The sequence below is a fragment of the Muntiacus reevesi genome, chromosome 8 (genome assembly GCF_963930625.1).
Source record: "Muntiacus reevesi chromosome 8, mMunRee1.1, whole genome shotgun sequence".
NCBI classification, from domain to species: domain Eukaryota; kingdom Metazoa; phylum Chordata; class Mammalia; order Artiodactyla; family Cervidae; genus Muntiacus; species Muntiacus reevesi.
This window is the reverse complement of record NC_089256.1, coordinates 46,842,005-46,865,154: the sequence shown is the minus strand read 5'-3', so window position 1 is coordinate 46,865,154 and position 23,150 is coordinate 46,842,005. Positions and strand designations below refer to the sequence as shown.

The 23,150-nt window shown below is 46.1% G+C and overlaps 1 protein-coding gene across 5 annotated transcripts in view; it reads left to right on the top strand.

Annotated features, from left to right (window-relative positions):
* MYLK (myosin light chain kinase) overlaps window positions 1-23,150 on the top strand; it is a 284,285-nt gene that overhangs the window by 80,768 nt on the left and 180,367 nt on the right. For 4 of the 5 annotated variants that reach the window (XM_065943432.1, XM_065943428.1, XM_065943429.1 and 1 more), the window contains one exon: window positions 18,302-18,469. In XM_065943432.1, the coding sequence (XP_065799504.1) occupies window positions 18,305-18,469 (165 nt within the window). In that variant the 5' untranslated portion in view covers window positions 18,302-18,304. Of the gene's footprint in view, window positions 1-12,543; window positions 12,816-18,301; window positions 18,470-23,150 lie in introns of those variants that run through there. The other variant, XM_065943431.1, reaches the window with a different exon arrangement.

Here is a 23,150-nt window from a genome sequence, read left to right as displayed (position 1 = left end):
AGTTGAACACGACTGAGCGATTAACAATTTAAGTTTAATAAATTCTCTTCTTTTCTCAGCTATTTGTAAGACCTCCTCAGACAACCATTTTGCCATTCTTTTTCTTGGGAATGGTTTTGATCACTGCCTCCTGTACAATGTTATGATCTTTCATCCATAGTTCTTCAGGCACTCTGTCTATCAGATCTAATCCCTTGAATCTATTTGTCACTTTCACTGTGTAATTGTAAGTATGGACCTAGAGGATATCATACTAAGTGAGACAAGTCAGACAGAGAAAGACAAATATTATGCAATATCACTTATATGTGGAATATAAAAAAAAAAAAAACGGATCTATATATAAGACAGGAATAGACTCACAGACATAGAAAACAAACTTATGGTTACCAAAAGGGAAGAGGGATAAATTAGGAGTATGGGATTAACACATACAAACTACTGTATCTAAAATAGATAAGTGATAAGAATTTACTTGTTGTATAGGACAAGGAACTGTATTCAGTATCTTTGATTAATCTATGATGAAAGATAATCTGAATAATATGCATATAACTGAATCACTTTGCTATATACCTGAAAGTGACACAATATTGTAAATCAACTATAAATAAAAAAAAAAAAAAGTCGGCAACCGGGACACTGATGGTCTAGAAAAGGAACAAGAACAGATATAAGAACATATCCAAATATAACCCAGTGCATGAAATAACCTAACAATTTCCTAAACCGAGGGCATGTGAAGTATGTGCTTGGCCAGAACAGAGTGAACATGGCCAGAGAAGACATCCTTGAAGTCATGTCTGATATTCAGATTTAGGGTAGAAGTGACTAGGGTGACCATACATAAATTTTGGTTCCCTTGGACAGACCCGGGGCAAGTGGTAGTAGCGCCTCTCTTTACTTTCAGTAGAGTCCTGGTTGGGGTAATATGTCATGTGGTCACCTAGTTATTGAAAAGGAAGGAGGAAGGTGTTCTAAGTTGATGGTAATTGCTCTGTTGGCTGCCTCTAGTGCTTAAGGTTTCCTGATGCTGAGGCAGGCCCAAGCCTTATGGAGAAGTGGTTAATTTGAATATAGCTCTGCTTCCTGATTAGTTATAGGATAATCAAAGGTAGTTATTCCCAAGCTGCCCTAGCATGTAGCTAGAATTCAAATTTCACTCTGACCTAGGGGCTCCTCTGCTACTTCCACCCTTCCACACCTCTTCCACAAATTGAATACATGACCATTAAATTTTCCAGTGAGCAGAAGAGTATCTATAGTAAGAGTAGGTCATTTGGCTGCTGAGCCGGCCTCCTAATTGTAAATCTGGGAACTGTTCTCCCTAGAGAATTTATTGACTTTTAATAGATGAGCCTATGTATGGCTAGTGTAAAATATGTTCAAATGGTAGAAAATGATAGCTTGAAGTAAGTAGAGACTTGGCCTGGGTGGGCGCTGTTTCTTTCCTGGTGTCTTCCCCCTGTTGCATTGGCTTTGTCAAGGCCACCTTATTGGGCACCTCCTTTCTGAGCAGAGCACTGAGTTGACCATTTCTGATTCAGCCTGAGAGCCTAACTTTAGGTTCAACTTGTAAGAAAAGTGGGTTTGTGGGGGAGGCCTCAGAGGCCTCTCCCCTGTGCCCACAGGATGATTGGTCTGACCCCAAGCAACCAGAGATGCCCACCTGGACGTTGCAGGACTTGGGAAGCGGACACAGGGGACATCCTTCAGGCAGCATCTCCTTGGAGTCTCTGCTCAGAGGGGCTTCCAGTCAACAGGGAAACCAGACATGCAGCTTACTCCGTGTACGAACAGGCAGACCAATGCTTCTGGGATTACAGAAATGAAGTGATGGCCAGATCTTTTGTAGATGTTTTGTCCTGTTGTTTGGTTGTGGGTTGTTGTTTAGAGGTGGCAAAGCGGGAATAATCTCTTTGGCTTTCCCTGGGCTTAAGACATTATCTTCTGTCACCCTGGATACTATTTTATTTCTCTAGCTAAGAGATGCGGGAAGGGGTACAGGGAATCATTGTCTCAATTAAGGTTCCTTGCTTGGAACCTGCCAAGATCAGTCGAGAGTGTAAGTACATGCTTGTGCCAAATCACAGCTTTCCAGAAGCTCACTTGGGCCTAGAAACCAAGAATGACAAAGCCATCAAAGAGACGGAATGTAGCCCCGGCTAACAGGTGTGAGAAGGAGCAGGATTCTTCAATGTCATGTCCTGAATTTCCTGCATCAGACACTGGACTCTTGGAAAACCCAGGGGACTGCATTCTCATAAGGAAAATTCTGAATTGGGTAATCTAAAAAACCAGAGTGAGAATAAAACTGATTCTAACTTCAAGCATGAATGATACATTATTTCATTTGAATACTTAGGAGTATATTATTAATTTAATGGTATATTTGGTATGGAGAAGCACATTTAGTAGTCCCTTTTTGTCCTAATCCACCACACCTGGAGAGGGTTAGCTGGTTAGCTGTCATGCCCACTGAATGGAAGCTTACCTAAATTACTCAGGAGAAAATGTTCTAACAACTAGGATGAGCATTTCAAAGCTTTGCAGTGATGGTAAACAACATACTTCTCTTTAGAGTGCTGTTCCCATCTTATTAGTGCAGGGGAGAGAGAACACTTAACACCCAATAAACACTAAGCCCACATTCCCCTCTAAGCCGAATACTAAGAAACAGAATGCTGATTTGTGTTGGTTGAGCATCCTGAGCAGGGTTCAGAACTGTGGGGTTCAGGAGTGGAAAAACATGAAGGATTTAAAGGTCTGTGAACAGCCCAGGGCCCCACTAGCCTCTTATTCCCAATTCTACTTTCCCCTGTGTTTACAGTGTTCTCTTGTGTTGACCTGGCCTCTCCAGTAGGATTCCAAGTCCCCTGTCTTCGAGATGTGTACTCTCTGTCTAGGTGTGAGCCCGGCTGACACTTGGAGTGGCCCCTTATCTTCTTGCTGGCCCCCTGCTCCCGAGTCAGGATTGGGAGGGAATGGGGCTCTTTCTTCCCCACTTGGGCCCGTTGAGCTGACACCTGTGAGCAGAGTCCTCTCTCCAGAGGGTCACTCACACGCGGCCGTGTTCCTGCTGATGCACCGTGCTCTCTGTGCCCATCAGCTTTCTCCATGCCCTTTCCTCTGGGTCCCCGGGGGGACATTTTTCTCAACAGTGCCCCTCCGGAGCGGGTTTGGGGGCCAGAGAAGAGACGACACACGTTAGCCTTGTCAGTACCTTCAGTGAGTGATACCTGAGGAGGAGGTGAGGTAGGCATGATTGGTGGAAAAATTCATCAAGGGAGAAAATGCATCACTCTGTTATCATCCACTGTTGCAGTATGGTAAGAACTGGATGTTCTCAGCAACGTCCCTAATCCCCTGCTGAGACAGGGAAGCAGGGGGTGTCTGCTTTGGGAGGGAGGCAGGCTGTGGTGCAGAAGGGCCTCAAGCTGCAGCCCAGCATGAGGGTCACCACAGAACAGCTGAGGGTCCGTGTGGATGCTGGGCCAGCCCTGCCACAGACAGCACACTTGGCGCTTGAGTGGGTTCTCCTGCCTTCCCAAGGGGCATGAAAGGGAAGGTGAGAGGGGATGGTCTGCCAACCCCTGGCGAGTGTCCTGGGTCCCAGAGCCTGTCTAGAGGAGGCGTGAGGGGTTCCCCGGTCAGCAGCTCCGTGGGGTGTGGGATACCCTGGGACCATGGGTAAGGGCTGTGTGAACTTGAAGTTGCTCAGCTTTAAAGAGCCATAGCTGAAGGGGACACTCTGGAACCTGCAGAGCCACATGCTCAAGGGAGCAGCACCAGTGTGGGTATGAGCAGAGTAGCTGGGCTGGGCTGGGGAGGAAGCAGGCAGGTGGCCATAGGTGATCCACCTTCACCTATTAATTCTCTGGAGGGCTGTTCCCCAGCAGGCTGAGGGATCCTGATGTCCAGGGCCTTCAGGGCCAAAGTGAGGAGTGCTGACCCTCCAAAGGTGCTCCCTGAGTCTCAGCTTTCTCTAGCTCCTGTTTCTCCCCCCCTGATGCTTTGATTCCTTCCTCTGAAGGCACGAATCCCCATGGGGTCTGGGATGGAGCTGGGCAAATACACAGTGATGGCTGTGCAGACATACTGTGCGTTCTGACCTCTCAGCCCGGGCCCCTCCTGCTCTGCAGCGAGCAGTGCTGATAAACCTGGCTTGATTGGCTCTGTATGGATACCACTGGTAATGTAAATATTCTAAGTAGTCACAGAGGAGTCACGTCTTTTCAGCATGTTTTCTCTAGCTGTGGAGTAGGCTTTTGAGACAAACATCAGGGGCCTAAGAAGCTGGGATCTGGAAGAAGGTTCTTATAGATGGAATGAACCGCAGGAATGAATGAACTTCTGGAATTTCCTTGCTGAGGCGGGTGTGCGTGCTTGTGGCTGTGGCTTCTGGCTACTGTGTATACATTATGCGTCCTGGCATACAGGGCTTAGCTAATGACTAGCAGCCTGGTTGATCAATTCAGAACCAGAAGCGACTGGTAATTGTCAAGTTCCCTGAGCATGCCTCACCCAGCCCCCTGGCGAGAGGTTAAGGGTAGCTTGTCTGAGCTGGGTCTCCAGACCAAAGGGAGTGAAGCCCCTGAGGTGCTCAGGCTCACAAAGGCTGACAGGATGTGTGTATCAGGTTATAACTGGTATATCCAGGAGTGATGTTAGAGGTCTTCTAACCCCAGAAAGATTAGGATATTCTCCCTGGGCCCTCTGTCAGCAGATCCTGCCCCTGAAATTCAGTAGCTCCGGTCTTAAGTTAGATGCTTCTGTGTGAGCCTCCAGTTTTCTTACTGATAGTCTGAGGGTAGGCTAAGGCCCCCTTGTGTTCTGATGCTCTGTGTAATCTAGGACAACATACCAGCACCCTGGACTCTGACCCACTCCCAACTCCTCCCCATGGCATCACTAACAGTGTAACATTCTCACCTGGTGCTAAACCTTGGAGTCAGAGGCCTGGGTTCAAATCCAGCTGATAAGAAGTAGCTGTCATTGGTAGCTTTGCGACTTTGGATAGATTGCTCAACTTCCGAGTCTATAAGAGGTGACATTCATAACTCTTATAGAGTTGCTTTGAAAATGAAAGTTAACTTAGGCAAAACTCTCAGTACAGTGCCTACCTCCTAGTAAGCATTCAGTAAATGGATTATTTCGATTGTAGACATTGTGGTTCATGAGCACTTCATTTGGCTGAATCTGAGGTTTCCTTACTGTGATACTGGGGTTGGGTGGAACCAGTGCTTCTCTGACTCTACCATCCTCAAGGGAAGTGGAAAAAGGAATAGTATTCTAAGGGTAGGGGCTGGGAATGTAGCCTGAAGCAGCTTGCAAAAAGCAATCACATTTCTTTGAAGTCTTAGGATGACTTGTAAAATCAACTTATAGTTGTCATTCGGTACAACAATGTGAATGCATTGGTTCTCATATAAAAATACTTCTGCCAAATCTTTGAGTATAATTTATGCACAAGGATAAGTTGCTCCGGTCTAAGGAAGGGGGTATGAGAGCATGATTTTTAAGGTCCTTTCCAGCCCTAACATTCCAGGTTCCCAGGTGAGTGAGTCTCCTCCACAAAGGACCTGAAATTGGTACCCAAGAATCCTGAAGGGACCTTGGGGGGTAGGCTCGCCTGTGCCCCTGCCCCTCGTGAGACTGCACGGTGCTAGGGTGGGATGGGGGGGGTGCTGGTGGAGGAGGGAAGATGACGCAGCCCCTCAGAGTGAAGAGTGAAGAATCCTGAAGGAGGAGCAGGGCTGTGTCTGAGCCTGACTTTCCATCCTTGGACTGATAAGTGGCTGAGTTGGGTTGGCAGCTCTCCACCACCCCAGGTAAACTCCAGGAAACAATAAACCATTGTTTCTCATCCAGAGCTGGGGGCTCCTGGAGATAGGTCCTCCTGTCACAGGAGGGCAGGTGAGGGCAAGGGGTGAACTCCATGTGGAAGCACAGGGCTTGTCACACTGCCAAGGTATCCTCTGAGCAGTTCCGATGCAACAGCCAAGGCCAACGTCTGGGGCTGTGCCTAGCAGTGGCAGGAGAATTGAGGGGAGTCTGGAGAAGAGCTGCATGCTCTGGGAGAGAACACAGAGATGTCTGGCCTGTGAATGGGAAGAGAGAGCATCTCTCTGCATGGGGCGAGGTGTACCTACTGAAGTTGGCGTGGGTCCTTCATAAACTAACTGAAGATTACTCAGTAAGCACGGTCTCTCCCTCAGGCATGAGGGGTTGAAAAGAAGCCATCCTTTTGTTTGGGACAAATAATAAGGGGCTTTCCCTGGGCAAGGGCCTGACTACATTAGTCAAACTTGTACCCGTCAGATATCATTCCAATTAAATCTAAAGGAATATCAACACAGGTGCTATACTGAAAATTTCCTGTTGGGCATGGTATTTATTATGATAAGATCGAAAATATCTTGCTAAATTCTCCTGGAAGATATTATTGAATTGAGCCAGGATTTGGAGTGAGGAGGACTGAACTCTAGTTCTGCCTTATTAGCTATGTGACTTTGCAAGTCACTTGGTTTTTGAGCCTCAGATTTTCCATCAATAAAATGGGATCATAATCTATCTCAGTATGTTGTGAAATTCAAGTGAGATCTTGATTGGGAAAGCATCTCATAAGTTGTCAGTATGTGGAAGTTTATTGTAAATCGAAAGTCTTTTGGTAGCATTATCTAATTACTACTTTCTAGGCCCTCTGCAATCTACTCTCAGTTTAATGACTATATCCCTCAGAACCTCTCTTGACCCATCCATTTGCCAGGTCAGTTTCCTTGCTCTGAGACATGCTCCACCATCTCCCCTGCCCAGCTCAGCTGTCTACCACAGGACTCACTTGTTTAGATGGTCATGGTTCATTCTCTCTGCCTTGAAAATTTCAGAGCTCTCTGACCTCCTGTCTTTGAGGATACATAGGTCTATTTTGTATCCTGGGCCTGTTTCCTCATCTGTAAAGTAAGAGGATTGGCCTAGATGATTCCCTACCAATCCTCACCTTTTGTGATCCAACCGCATTCCACTGTGGTAAAGGGAAGCAGGAATTGGAATAAGAGCAATGCATCTTGTCTAGCCAATGACACATAACTGATAAAAAGACATCAGTGTAAGAGTGTGAATTAGTAAATTACTCTCTGTGGTAGATAAGGTGATGTTTGCAGCAATATTTCAATGAGCTTGAATGTTTAAGTGATAAGTGAATCCCCTCATTGCTTCTCAGAGGTGACTTACCAGAAAGCTACCATTTGCTGAGTGCTCACTGTGTGCCAGGCATGGTTAGAAATGGCTATAGTTACATTGTGTTGGGTATTCTAAGTATCTACTTTGTGTTAGATACTTGACCTTCCCTTAAATCTCCACAGAGCCCCACAAAACAGATATACAGATGGGAAAATTGAAGTTTAGAGAGATTAAGTAAATCACCCGTAGTGATCCAACTATTAAGTGGCAGAAGTAGGTTCAAGTGTAGTATGTCTGACTATACAGCCTGTGATGAGATGGCTCACTCAAGTCCACTGGCTGGCATCACCAACTAGCTCACTCTTAGATCGTCACTTTCTTGTTCCTAGTGTCCCAGGACTAGCGATTACCCCAGCAGTGTTCTTGATATGGTTCTGGGCTTGACCTTAGAGAACTGATCATTGGAAAACCCCACCTGGATATAGCACCCTCCCTTCTCTAGCATGTTGGAGACAACCATTCTTGGCTCCTTCCTACTTCCCTTTCTGTATGCACCTGCCCCCTGACTCAGTGCTAACCAAGAGTGGGAGGGAAACTAGAAATCCATAACACTGTTGGCTGGGTGGGCCAGTGGCTAAAGCCAGAGGCAGGTTTTGTCTGTGGGAGTAATTAGAAAACAATTAGAAAGCAATTGCAAATTCGAATATCAAATCCAGAGCCTATAGGAGTTGGTGAAGCAGGTCAGCTTGTCTCATTTTCTTGCGCTGTGTCAGGGTTTGCAAAAGAAGAATCCCCATGCCGCTCAGTAAGGGAAGCTTGGGAGAACCGGGGATGTGCTCAAGCCAGTGGGGTGCTGCCAACTGCTCAGGCCTCAGGAGGTTCTGTAGGAGCTACGGACACTTGTGGCTAGAGACAGTTTTCAGACTCAGCCCTGGTTCTTATCAGCTATCTCTGCAGCTCCTCCTGTTGACAGTGCTTCCCACTCCCCCTCTCCTTGGAAGACACTGTTTCATTAATTTTCCTGTTAATATTTGCTGCTCTGCTAAGGGAAGGCACTGTAAGTACTTATTCTACACATGACACTTAGAAAGTGCTCATTAAATAGATTCCTTTTTTTCCTTGGGATTTCCCTTTAGCTCTTTCAGCCCCTTTGACGTCTGGACAGATGTCACAGAATCAGAAGCTGGACCTGGGAGGGGCCAGAGGCTGAAAAGCTAAGTGCATACACATTCATTCCTAACATGGGTCAAGTCTTCAGGGTCTTCATGGTCTGTGCCCATGTCCCACAGGTGTGCCCTGAGGACAAGGTGGGGTGAAAGTAGCTCAGTCGTGTCTGACTCTTGCCATCCCATGGACTATACAGTCAGTCCATAGAATTCTCCAGGCCAGAATACTGGAGTGGGTTGCCGTTCCCTTCTCCAGGGGATCTTCCCAACCCAGAGACCAAAACCCAGGTCTCCTGCATTGCAGGCAGATTCTTTACCAGCTGAGCCATCAGGGAAGCCCCTGTCTAATTCAACTGCCAACCTGTGAAGCCCTGTGTGGCGGGCCTGTAACAGTAGCCTCTCCTTTCTCCTCTCTTGGTGCCCTGAAACATCTTTTTCTGCTCTGGGCTTGTCTCCCCCTACTGGAACCTTTCCTACCTGCCCAGGTGTCCTAGAAGAGCCTGCAACAGTCCTAGAGACACCGGTGCACTAGGACAGGTGCACTAGATGCCCTTCAGGTCAGAGCGAGAGAGAAGAACCAGAGATGTGAAGTGAGTTTCTTAAGGTCACACAGCTGATTAGGGTGCATCCACAGTGAGCACCAGAACCTCTGATTCTCCTGAGCTATTTAACTGTCAGATGCTGCCTGCCGATTTCTCCTGAACTGGCCCCCTCCTTGGCCAACGCTGCTTCTATCCTCTGAGTTCTGTCATAAATCTTAAAACAACAACAACACTGCCATTAACAATAGCCGCCTCTATGGACTGAGCACTTATCACGTGCCAGAGACTGGGCCAGGCTGTTCTTATACGCATGTTTGACCCTCATAACAATCCTGCAAGTATGAGAGTATTAGTAGTAGCTCCATTTTACAGATGAATAAACGGAGACTGAGGTTGTCCCTTTCCTCAGGCCACACAGTTTCACAGTGGAGAATGCATGTCTGACTACATAGCAGTCTGGTCCCCGCTAAGGGGCACCCTGTGGGTGGGAGCATGAGCACTGTTCCTCCTCCCCAGGTGGGTTTCCTGCATTCCTGCAGACTGAGGTAAGGCTGCCTGAGTCCTCACAGTGCTCATCTCACAGGCACATGAGTGGGGCTTAGCAGGATGGAGTGGGAGGCTAGGTCTTTGAGAAGGGGATGGTTGAATAAACTAGCCTGTGACCCCAAACTGACTTCTGCAGGGATGATACTGGTAATGAGCTGAGTGAACTTTAGGATGTTGCTAGACTGTGATAGGAATGCACATATTGCTAATTTAATTATAGTCAGGGGCTCTGGCTCAGGCTTTGATTTCTTGTTGCATGTGACTTTTACTGCAGAAAGCTTCTCTCAGCTGGTCTCATTAAATCTCAAATTAAGCAAGAATCCCAACAGGAAGAGAGCAGCTCCAGGAAACCAGACCTCACTCGTTCACACTGTGCATTCAGTTGGCTGTGTTTATTTGGTTTGATCCCCTTTTAAGAAAATTAAAAAATAGCCTTCTGCCAAAGACGTGGGCACTCAGGATAGAGTTGCTGAGTGGATACCCTCCTCGTGCCCTTGGTCTGCTGCTCTGCTCATGTGGCTGGGCTGGTGAGAGCAGCTCCTCTGCCTGCAGAAGCCAGCCCTCCTTTATTGTGTCTTTCAAGAAGAAAGGTCCAGGACATTCTTGGGGAGGGAGGGGCTGTCAGTGGGTTCAGAGAAGAGCTCAATTGGGGTGGAGTTGGGGGAGGAGTGGGCTGGCTTTGCCTGATTTCCCTTAGGAACCCAGGAACCCGTCAGAGTCTTTCAAGGATGCCAGCAGGAAGCCCAGAGAGTGGAGTGTACCCAGGGCCCGGTGTAATTGTGCTCACTTCACACCCAGAAAGCCTGAGAAGCTAAGCGGAGAAAGGATGTATGACTTCCATGCCAGGACTAAAGCCAGGACTGGCACCTGTGTGTCTGGAACCAAATGCTAGTAGGCCCCAGGGGATAGAATTTTTTTTTTAATTGTTGTGGCCTGTTCACCCACTCCTTTCCTTACATCCTTTCTCTCACATTCACATGTTCGCTCCACAACAAAATTAAGTAGTGCCTTAGTTTGAAAGTGATGGTTTTTAAGTGCTTTTTTTTTTTTAGCCCAACTTTCAATTTATTCATGTATTTCACAAGCACTTGTTGAGAGCTTACTGTGTGCTCATTTGTATTCTAGGCGTTAGGGATACAATTGTGAATGAAACACACAGAACCCATGACCCATTGCAGGAGCTTGTGTTCCAGTGGGGAAGACAGATGTTCATCAAAGAACCACACGGCTACATAGGGTTCAACTATGATGTGAGTGATAGATATGTGAGTCCACGATTTTGCCCAAATTACCATCCTTGGTTCTGTCCAGTTCAAAATAACTTTCCATCCCTGTTGCCTTCCAAGAGACCTCTGTCTAGGAGACCTAGATGTCGATTCACCTCTGTTCCTCAGTGGTGAATAGCAAGTTTTTTTTTTTTTTTTTAATTCAATTTCTTCCTTTATTATCCATAAAATACTTGAATAACTGGCATGTGCAAGGTCTAAGGTCTTCCAGAGTCTGGGGTGCATATTCAGTCTTGACCAAGAATTCAGTTGACTTGAAGGTGTTACCCTCATCTGTCTCTGTCTTCAAATCTCTCTGGTCCACGTGTGTTTAGCCTTTCTCCTTGGGAAAAAAAGATGGAATAAAATTAGGTATTGATTCACCTTCTTTCCCATCTGCCCTCAAAGCCACACACCAATACTGCTATAAAACCTCTTTTCCCTTTTCACTTGTGTGCTTTTCAGAGGACAGAAGAGGAGATGGTGACAGGGGAGGTGGGGGGTGTACAGGGGAGAGGCTACAGCAACAGTTCTCAAAGTGGGCCCTGCAGACTTTGGGGGCCCATGAGACCCAAATGGTTTTTTATAATAAGATGTCATTTGCTTTTTGTGTGTGTGTGTGTCTTTTTTTTTTGTCATTTGCTTTTTTCACTCTCCTTATGTCTCAAGTGACATTTTCCAGTGGCTGCAAAGAGTGTGATGTTATAACTAGCTGGATACAGAAGCAGACATGAAAACCTGTCTTCTATTAAAGAAATAGAAATTAAATACAAATTAAAGGAATTTGCAAAAATGAACAACTCTTCTTACTAAACTTATTCTTGGTTTTATTTTGGAAAATATATTTTTCTTTAAAAATTCTTATCTATGTTAATATAATGAGATCATTATTAATATTTTTGAACAAATTAGTATTTCTTTAGTTTTAATTAATACAGTAAATGTGTAATACAGTTACTATTGATAGCAGCACATAAGTTCTTTGGGATCTTCAATAATTTTAGGAGCATGAAGGACCTTGAGACCAAAATGTTTGAGAACTGCTGAGCTAGAGGCTAAGGAGTCAGCTAGGTGTTAGGAGAAGACCAGTTACTCAGGAATCAGAGATGAGCCAGTAGAACAGCTTGTGTGCATGCTAAGTTGTTTCAGTCATGTCCGACTCTGTGTGATCCCAATGACTCTAGCATGCCAGGTTCCTCTAATTCCAAATCCTCATTTCTGATTTGGACATCTGCAGTCTGTCCCAAGGTGTGAGTTGTATAGCATGAGAGATTCCTTTGGAACTATGGAAATACATTCTCTTCTCCAGAGGAGAGGGACTGGTCTGGACATCACCTTGTTACCATGCTTTAGAAGTATGCACCAGGGACCAATTCTGAAGCTCTCCAGGGGTCAGGACCAGCACTGCTAGATCTTCTTCTCAACATGAACACAATCTGTGGAGTGTGGTTCAAATCCAGCCCAGATTCCTTAAGATGATTGCAACACAGGAGTCCCCTGTCCATCTGCTTTCTGGGCTCGCTCCCACTCCAGGGATCATAAACCAGGCTTCTTCAATTCAAGGAGGAGGAAGCTGGGTCTCAGGAGGCAAGGGTCCCACCAGTCCTGGGTGGTAATCCTAGACCAGATGTGTCTAGAGCTGGGTTGTGTTCCAGGCCAGATGTGGAGTTGGGGGTGGGCCCAGCTCTGCCAAGGATTCAGCTCTTGGCTTGACAGCGTCCTCCGTTTGCTCCACACTTGGAGTGGAACGTGCAGCTCTGAACGAGTCAAAACCTGTGAGCTTCGACTCTTGGTTTCCCCAGGACTCCACTCAGAGCCTCTGCAGCTGGCAGCCAGGGGTTTCAAAGGTCACCCCAGCTGGGCGGATTGAAGGAACAGATCTCTTTGACCGAGTGAAATTGGCTGCCCGGTACAAGGCAAGTTGCAACATCTGCGAGCAGTCAGCCAAACGCCCCTTAACTTTTCAGCCTGGCCCTGGGCTCTGCGGCAGCCCTGGCTCTCCCTCACTGTCCTTCTTCTCGGACAGACCTTGGACACGCATCTCAGCGGTACAGTGGTGAAGTGGCCACCCACGCATCCCAACTCATGGGAGAGCTGCCCAGGGAGAGGCTACGGTAAGGCGCGTCCATCCTCTGGCATGTGGCCCTGTCCCACTGCCTGCTCCTGTGGGTCACGGCAAGTCAGCAGGCTCAGCCCACAGCCGAGAAGCAGCTCGTTCCAGGATTAAGAGCGATTAGGGCATTTGTCGGGATTTGAGGGCTCTGAAGAGAGAGGATTAAGGTGGAGAGAGGGAGCTGTCATTGTTGGGGGCATTTGCACCTGGGTGGTTTGCTGTGTCTGCTGTGTGCCCGTGGCTCCGTGGGTTCATAGCCGACTGCCAGGCTGCCAGTACAGAGCCCGCTGGGAGCCCTTCCCTGTGGGGAAGGTATGGTATTTCCAGATGCCTTGCTGCCGGATCAGGTGCTTAAGGACAATGATCATTTGAAATGTGTGCACTTTGGATGGGGAAGGGGGCAGCTGGTTTCTCTAAACTTCTGCTGTATAACATGATTCTTGATTTAAAACTTTTCTCTGAGTCTTTGTGCCTCAGTCTTTTTGCCCTCTCTTTTGGCCATTGTTCCATAGTTGAAAGTGTTCCTTTCTGGGTTCAAGAGACAATTTGAAGTGCTTTTGATCAAATTAAAGTCAAATTAATTTAGTGCTGCTTTGAATGATAAACAAACTCTGCTACTTATGAAAACCCTATTTGGAGGTGAACTCTGGCCCACGCCTTGCGTGTGTGTGACAGGGTGTGGCTTCCAGCTCTCAGACCACTGCTCTTCTGATCCCCTCTTCGTTTTTTTTCTCTTCTCACTTCTATTCTTTTGATCTGTATTTAACTGGTGTTGAATGGAACCCCCTAGCTAGGTGTATTCAATTCTAGCCACTGAGCCCTGCTCTGCCAGTAGAGAAATTATTGCAGAAACCACCCAGCCCTGCTGGTGCTCTTGACTGGAATGTGGTCCCTAGGCTGAATGAGGGATTAGAAGGGAACAAGGATGTTTTGTATTATTATTGTTACTATTATTATTATTCTGATTGAGCATTCCAAATATGTCAGTAATCATTCACTGGCAGTATGGACAGGATCTGTTTATGTGGCTGATGGCAGTGGGTGGAGCGATAGGCTGAGCAGAGCTGCTTGGTATATCTGACCAGCTTGGGAGTGGGCTCTGGTTAATAACCAGCCTGCTCACCCACCCTCACCCCTCACAGTGCACTTGCTGCACTGACTTGCCTGTTCTAACCTGAAAGCCAGACTTTCCCACCTGGCCAGGGATGGATGAATTCTGTCTTCTGTGTTTGAGGCTGAGCTTGTTCCTTTTGTTGATAGCATCTAAGACCTTCAAGAGATCTCAGAAGGTCAGAATCAAGAGGATTAATAGAGAGGATTCTGAGCCTGATGTCACTACTCTTAGTTTCCAGCTCCCTTGAAAGCAGAGAGGAAGAGTCTTGTTTCTTCCAAAGCCAGAACTGAGAGCAGAAGGGAGTGTAACACTCCCCCTCCCCCTTCCCTTGTGCAGTTCCCAAGCCTCTGCCTATCGCATGTCCCATTACTGGGGAAAGCAGGAAATGCCTCCTCTGAGTCTGGGGCCCTCCAGGAAGCCCATAGGGTATGGCTGTGATCAGAATTCAGTTTGGTTTTCACTTCTTAGCTCTGTGACCTTGGATTACATGGAGTTGACTTTCTGAGCCCTGGTGTCCTCGTTTGTGAAAGGAGAATAATCAGAACTGCCATGTAGGACCAGGGATTGAGTGAGATTAGGGCCCAGCACGATGCTGGGTGCACGCACCCTGCCTCTTCACTGCTGGGACAAATAGAACAGTATGCAGGGGCTGCCAGGGCCCCCAGTTCCTCCTACCCACCTTCTCATGGTCTGCCATCTGCTTCCCACTGCTGTTATACAATAACCGCGTGCAGATACCCTTGCTCTGAGGATAATCAGGCTGACCTGGGCTTGCCTTCCTTGGTGGAAAGGATCTGTCCTACCGGCTGGGAGACTTGCTTTCCCTTTGGGAGCTGGATGATGATGTTGACAGCTAGCATTTACTAAGTGCCTCTTATGCTGCCCTGAGTGTTTTATATACACTCTCATTCAAATCCTCCCCTCAACCTTGCAAAGTTATTATCATTCCCATTTTACCAAAAGGGAAACTGAGGCCAGGAGAGTTGAAGTACCTTGCTCAGGCCACAGCTGAAAAGTGTCAGTGCCCTGGATTTGTGACTGGGTAGGACCCTTGTGATACCCTTACTCGACCTGATCACCACTGCTGCTGGCAGAACAGAGTGTGTCTGTCCCCTCACTTCAGAGGCAGTGGAGGAGGGTAGACGGAGAAGGGACCCCTCTAGGGTATTGTCCTGGCAGGCCCTGCAGGATGTAAGGACCCCAATCCTTTTCTACCCCTATGTTATCCCACTCATCATACACACATGTAGTTGTGCACTGGGGCAATGGCACCCCACTCCAGTACTCTTGCCTGGAAAATGCCATGGACAGAGGAGCCTGGTAGGCTGCAGTCCATGGGGTCGCGAAGAGTCAGACACGACTGAGCGACTTCACTTTCACTTTTCACTTTTGTGCACTGGAGAAGGAAATGGCATCCCACTCCAGTGTTCTTGCCTGGAGAATCCCAGGGATGGGGTCACACAGAGTCAGACATGACTGAAGTGACTTAGCAGTAGCAGTATCCCTTGTTACACAGTAGATATTTAATAAATATATTTTAAATGAGTGAATGACTATATCCTGATTCTTGCCGTTAAAATTATATCATGATTACTTGGAAATGGTTCTGCAAACACATACACAAACACAATGATATAAATATGGCAAAATATTAATTGTTGAATCCAGCAATAGGTATTCAAGGTACTCACTTTTTATCATTCTTTCTATTTTCCCATTTGAAATTTTCCATTATGAAACACTTTTGGTTTAAAATTTCTATGTCAATCAATTCCTATTATTATTTTCCTTGTAAATATATATTCATATAAATGCCTGATATAGTTAACCAATTCTCACTGTTGGATATTTAACTGTTTTTTTCTTTCTATTTCTGTTTAACTAGATTATTTTTCTACGTATTTTCCTATAAATAATGTGGTAAACATTCTTTTATGTAGATTTGGAACTATATCTCCGATTTGTTCTCAAAAACACAGTTCTGAATGTAGGATTATTGGGGAAAGAAATGGACTATTTTTTTGAGAATCTTTTTTCCAAATTGCTTTCTAGAAAGATTGCATCCGTTTATACTCCTCCAAAGGACATGAGTGGTATCCAGAGTCTCACTAGTATTTGTTATCTTTTTTTTAAATGTTAGTTTGGTTATTTTTTAAAAACAACGACTTTTTCTTAATTTGCACTCTTGGATTCTGATTGAGGCTAGACAGCATCCATTTGTGTTGTGGTCATTTATCTTCTGTGAACTGCCCAAGTGATAGCTTGCTCATTATGTCAGCTGTTTTCTTGTATGTATATAGAGTGTCCTAGTCCTTCATTCTTTTTTTCGTTTGTTTGTTTTTTAAGTCCTGGGGTGCTTTGTCACTTGTTTATCTGACAGTGTTGGGTCTTAGTGGCAGCACATGGGGTCTTGGTTGCATCATTCAGGGCCTTTTGTGTGACGCCACAGACTCTCCTGCTAAATGCCATGAGTGCATGCTAAGTTGCTTCAGTCGTGTCCAACTCTTTGTGACCCCATGGACTATATAGCCCTCTAGGCTTCCCTGTCCATGGGATTCTCCATGCAAGCATACTTGAGTGGGTTGCCATTTCCTACTCCAGGGGATCTTCTCAACCCAGAGATTGAAACCACATCTCCTGCGTCTCCTGCACTGGCAGGCAGGTTCTTTACCACTAGTGCCACCTGGCCCTAAGCAAATTTCTTAATCTCACTGAGCCTCCATTTCTCATCTATAAAATGGGGATGATGAATTACCTATCTCCTAGTGTTGTAAGGAGAAATGAACTATTGTTTATAAAGTGCTTAGAATAGTTCCTGATATATAGTAAATGCTACATAAATTTGGTTTTTCTTGTTACTTACTGCAGTGAACCTGTGAGTCTTATCATTTTGAAAGGATTTTGTTTGCAAAGCTGATATCTCATCAGTGAAAGAGAAAGCTAGGTTTGTCAAGCAGGGGATGTGCCCCGTTACAAACAAACCTAGGTCTATGTTATTTTAATTTGTACTTCAAAATACATCTCTCTTTTATTTTTGTTAGATGTTATTAAATTTAAACAAACTAATTATATGCCCAGACACTACTTTTCATCTCTGTCAGCTTATCCCATTTCGCACGGGACTTAAGCTTGTGACTAAAGATCCCAAGAAAGTAAACAGAGAATAAAAACTAGAAATACTCTTTAGTTTACCAGGTATTTGTTAAATTGCAGGCCTCTGATAGGTCAGGTACTGTGGATTCCATGCTGAGTAAGAATGGATACACTGTCCCTGGTGTGGGTCCCTGGAGTGGAACCATCCCATCCTGGTGAGGCGCCCACCTGGTTAGAATCTGGAACAAGGATACATGGGACACATTCCCGGGTGTGGCAACAGGTGTCCAGTAACCTTGGCTGGGTTCTGACGACCTGGTTTCTCTCCACTGCTGCCTGTTTTCCCAGCCTGCTTCCCCAGCCTTTCCTATGGACTTCGACAGCTTTCCCACATATGCCATCTACTTTTATGAGAGCCAGAGTCCATTTCTGAATTTGCAACCAAAAACTGGTTCACACCTGTTAATCATTCCATTTCTAGAACTAACCTGAAGGAAGTCCCTTTGTTCCAACTGACCTACCAGCCCCCATAGACAACGAGGCGCTGGACCAGGTTTTCTTGTCAGTGATGCCATCCTTGTGCTTTGTCTCTTTGGGCGAGTGACTTACCTCCTCTGGGCTTCACTTATAAGTGGAGGAGTGAGCCTGGATAACCTTAAAATGATCCCTTCTCTGACGTCCTGTGGCCTTTGAGGCTTTTTCGCAGTCCGGTCCACAGAAATGGGATATCCTCCCCAGCCTTGCTTCCTTCCCTGCTTTCAGCCCCACACTCTGGCCTCACCTCACCCAGATTCCTTGCCACATTAACCTCAAACTCTCTCCTTCCTGGGCGTATGGATCCCATTTTTCCTTAGCCTAAGAGCCCTCACAGTTCAGGCAAAAGAAGCTTTTACTTCCTACCAAGAGCGCCTAACGCAGATACTGATTCTGGAGGTTGAATACTATTAGGCACTGATTTTAGATACCCACTGTAAGAACACTGAGAATCATCTGGTTTTTCTGTTCCTGCATCAACTGCCCTTCTCCTGAAAGTTCTCCATGGGATTTGGGGGAACCCAGGACATGGCCCTGGGAGCTGCTGCCTGGGGTGGGCTGGGCCTCACTCTTAACAGCTTCAGGAGTTGAGGATACAGAGCCTCTGGTTCCTAGAGAGGAGCTCCAGGTGGACCCTGACCTAGTGAGTCTCCCTGTAAAACCCAACCAGCACCCCGGGCACGCCGGCCGCCTATAGGGAGGACGGGCTGTACTTTGTCTGACCGGATCTTCCTTCCTGTTTGCAGATCATGGGGGATGTGAAGCTGGCCGCCCAGACACACGTTTCCAAAACCTCCCTCACTGTGGATCACTCGAGAGTCAGCTCCATGCCCCTGACTGAGGCCCCTGCTTTCACTTTGCCCCCTCGGAACCTCTGCATCAAGGAAGGAGCCACCGCCAAGTTTGAAGGGAGGGTAAGCAGTGAGGCTGAGTGGCGGCTCGGGAGTGGAGTGCGGGGAGTGCGGTGGCGGAGGTGGGCGTGGTTGGTGGGTGGGAGGTGGGGAAGTGGTCGTGGGCTGGGGGTTGCTTCTGTTCCAGCCTTCTCAGCAGCTGACATGGCAGAAAGCCTCCTTTCCTTTGGACCCTCATATAAAATGAATACAAGTCCAGTGGCCCTATTTCTTTTGTTTATAATTGACTTTGGGTTGTGTTGGAGAATTGGGGGTTGGGGAGAGACATTGAGATGTTTTGCTATTTATGCAAGTCATGTTCTGATTCGTGCACGTGATTATAGGAGAAGGGCAGGGTGATGGCAGAAAGTATACAACTTGGATTTAAATGTATGTTAGTCGCTCAGTTGTGTCCGAATCTTTGCGACCCCATGGACTGTAGCCAGCCAGGCTTCTCTGTCCATGGAATTTTCCAGCCAAGAATACTTGAGTAGATTTCTATTCCTTTTTCCAGGGGCTCTTCCCCACCCAAGATCGAATCTGGGTCTCTTTCATTGCAGTGAATTCTTTACCATCTGAACCATCAGTTTAAAGATGTGCCCTCAAATCTGGACAGTGAAGAATGAACTCTCATTTTTCTCTTACTTCCTACCTGGAAGGAGTGTTTGGTTGACAACCTCTTGTGTATCCATCTGGTACATCCAAAGCAATGGGGTAGTAGAGAGTACTCCTCATTTCAGTTCTGTTACCTTTTGCTAGTAAGTATTGGTCTCTTGCCCATACTGGGCGTCCATTTCTTCCTCTGCAAACAGACAATGATATTTCCTTGTCCATCTTGTACTAAAAAGGAGAAGAAGATGGGAAGACTATCAGTAAGAACATTGAGGTTATGCCCAGCTGGACAGACCATTAATAAGCTGCTGGCTCAAGCCACCAGGAAGTCAGATCATCAGCTTGACTTGGAGATGCACATGGAAGTCAGGAGGTTTGCAAGTAATATTTGTCCTAGATTAAACACAGGCAGTCTTCCCCAAGAAATGCTTTAGAAGCTGGAAGGCTTTGATCTGAGCAAAAGACAGTTGAGGTGATGAACTCACAGGTTGCATTTGAGTCTACAAGTTAAGTCTGTGGATGGAAGGGGTCAAGAGCATCACTGTTGCTGGATGTTACTGCGCCTTGCCTTTGTTTAAGTGGCAGGTTTGGCTGTGTGGTCATCTGTAGAGTATTCAGGGGCTATGTTATATGCTCTATACAGGCCTGTCTAGTTAACTGCTAGTAGATCTGATGTTCCTTGTCATATTGTATCTTTTACTTAAAGAAGGGGAATGTTGGTGATGCTGCTGAGGGGTCAGCTCTTCTCTCTGGGCTCTATCAGCATGAGTGCTCTTTTATGTTGCTCTGACTGTGGTCCCCCATCCTCCCATGCCCGTAATTGTCAGGAAAGAAGCAACAGGAAGAGTCTCTGGGGATTTAGAAACGTGAGTAAAGTTTTAATATATGATACAACATAATGAACACTGAAAATGAGCCTGTTAAATGAAAGAAGCCAGACACAGAAGATCACATATTGAATGATTCCATGTATCTGAAATGTCCAGAACAGACAAACGTATGGCAACAGAAAGTAGATGAGTGGTTGCTGATGGCTAGGGAGGAAGAGTGGGGAGTGACTGCTGAAGGGTGCAGAGTTTCTTTTGGGGATGATGAAAATGTTCTGAAATTAGGTATTGGTCATGGTTGCACATGGTTGCATATGGTTGCACATGTTTGGATGGCATTATCAACTCAGTGGACTTGAGTTTGAGCAAACTCTGGGAGATAGTGGGCTTCTCTTGTGGCTCAGCTGGTAAAAAGTCCACCTGTAATGAGGGAGACCTGTGTTTGATCCCTGGATTGGGAAGATCCCCTGGAGAAGGGAAAGGCTACACACTCCAGTATTCTGGCCTGGAGAATTCCAAGGACTGTATAGTCCATGGGGAAACAAAGAGTTGGACACGACTGAGCAACTGAACAACATGGTTGCATGACTTTTGAATATGTTATAGAACACTGGATTTACACTTAAAAAATTAAAAGTGAACTTTTGAAGAAAATGGCTTGGCAGAATTGATCCATACCCACCCTCCTGCCCTATTGTTTGTCAGAGATGAACTCCTCCCTCAAATTAATACAAACTGTGGAGAGTAAGAGATGACCTAGCCTCTATAGATGGAGAGGTGTTGTTTTGTTTGCTGACTGTGGAGGTCATGAAGGACCTGAGCATTTAGGCTATTTGAGTTGGAACCTTTGTAGAATGAACACTGACCCAGGAGTCCACACACTGGAGTTCTCTGTTGCTCAGTTATCCTCAGATTGGCAGTTCAGACCTTCTCTGGACCTTGGTTACCTTATCTGAGAAGAAACAACTAGTTGTTTCTGTATTTTCTGGCCTGCAGGGATGTGAAAAGAAAACAAATTGAGGAAGAAAATGGTAAAAGCAGTTCATAAAGTCAAAAAGTATAGTAGTAACAGTATTTTTTTTTAATGAGGTAACATTCAAATATGTAAATTTGACTATCTTAAACAATTCAATGGCATTTCATACATTCATGATGCTGATTGCAGTATTCTTAAAGCAGAGCATTCTCTAGGTGAACATTTTATTTTGCTGATATTGAGGAAATAGTTGACTTTGTATATTACATGTGGGCTGTAGGTCAAAGTGAATGTGTTTCTTAGAAGTCAGCCTGTGGAGCTCGGTTACCACTCATCAACTCCCTGGAATTAACCCAGAACAACACCATGACAGCATGCTGGTGCATAGTGGACACAGAAGGAAGAAGATTCCAGAGAGATGTTAGGTGGAATGTCTGGGCTCCATCTGAGAACTTCCAGAGAAAAACACAGGGGGAAGTTCTTTCATAGAAAGTGCTTTATAAACTAGCATGTTGTGAATGTGTATTATCACTGTAGCAAAGGACACAAAGGAATGCCTTGCATCAAGCTAGAGCCATGTCACATGACTTCAGAATGAGGAAGTGGTTGTTTGGATACCAAAATGCAGTTGCGCAGTGGATGCACCTGATCTGGCAGCCTCAGAGAAGGGAAAGGTAGAGTCTGAGTGACATGAACTTAGAGCAGGAATTTTCTGTTATAAGACTGAGCGCCAAATGGGGTCACCTCCTCATATCCTTTAGGCTTTTTCCACGTTGTGGCAGATACTTTGGGCCAACATGTAGCCCACAACCAGCCGCCTTTGCCCTTCCCTTATCTGCTCTAGAGGCATTGCACAGTTTGCCTTTGCAGCTAAGAGTGGCTCAGTGACACATTTGGCTGAAGTTTGCTCGCATATTTTTGGTAAAATTCTCGCTTTTCTGATTAAAACAAATCACTGGTTCTCTCATATTCCACCTCACCCTTGCTTCCTATCTTAACTGCTGATTTGATGCCTGGAGCTCAGGCAGTCATATTGAAACTATGAGGGAACAAGCCAGAATACTATGTTGGTCAGTGTGGGCATGGGCAATGTGCATGGGAATGGAGGGCATAGCAGTGGAGGGAGCATAAAGACCAGCAGCTAAGACACAAAAGTCCTAAGGCTTAGAGAGTTTCCCGGATAGGATCTTTGACTGTGGTCATTCACACAGGAAATTTTACAGAAAGTGTTCCTAACACCTAATGAGATGCATGTGGAGATACTGTCTCTTTAAATGATGGGAATAAATAGGGGAGAAGACATAGCACAGAAAAGAACCAGAAAACCCTTTCAAGTCCTTACCAAATCTACCAACAGTGAGGGGAGTGCTTGAGTTGAATGTGCCCTGCAGATAAAGCATCCCAGAGGGATTTGCTTCTTCCTGACTGTGGCCATCTGGCTTGAACCAACAAGGTCTAAGGCCTCTTAAGAGAAAGTCAATCATATGGTGTTAAGTGATGATTTAATGTCATTATAGAAAACTACTGTTTGATCAGGGTCTACTCCTTAGGCCAAAGCTACCTACCCCCTCCTCTTTCTTTGTTGGCTTTGCCAGCTTAAGAAGATTGTATTTTCCCAGAACTCATTCAACTTTGGATCCATACCTCATCAGTGCCACATTTAGACAACCTGAACCTACATTCTAGAAACCTGTTTCATCATCTGGCCACACTGTCACACAAGAGCAGGGCATCTTGTCTGCCCAAGGGATGTACCCAGTGGAACCACACCAACACCCATGTTCTGAGCATCCAGAACTCTGAAATTCTCTACCAAAGGGCCCTGAGCCCACTTCTGATGACATCATGGGCCTCTTCCTGTGAGAAGAGTTTCCTGGAACTGAGTGGGGTGATGGTCAAGGACAGCAGTTTGCTTAGGGGACTAAAAAGGTAGATGAAACTCGGATGTGGGGATCTGTTGTCCACCCATGGGCATAGGAGGACCCGACAGTGCAGATGCAAGTAGGGTGTGGTGTGCCACTGCCTGCTGAGTGTTACTGGACCCAGCGTGTGGGGGGCCTCCATGGACAGGTAACTGGGCGCCTGCACATGCCAGGGGCTCACCGAAATGCTTCCTCCTGTTCTGTTGTCCATGAGGGCAGCCATGGGCTGCCTGCTTCCCCCACATAGAGTCAAGTATGAAAGGAGCGAGATGGTAGGAGAAAATGCCGAAATTACTGGAGATTTCTCCCCTTTTGCCCTGGAATTCATTCTTATCAGACAAAGCAAACATGTTGATAGGCCCTGGCTG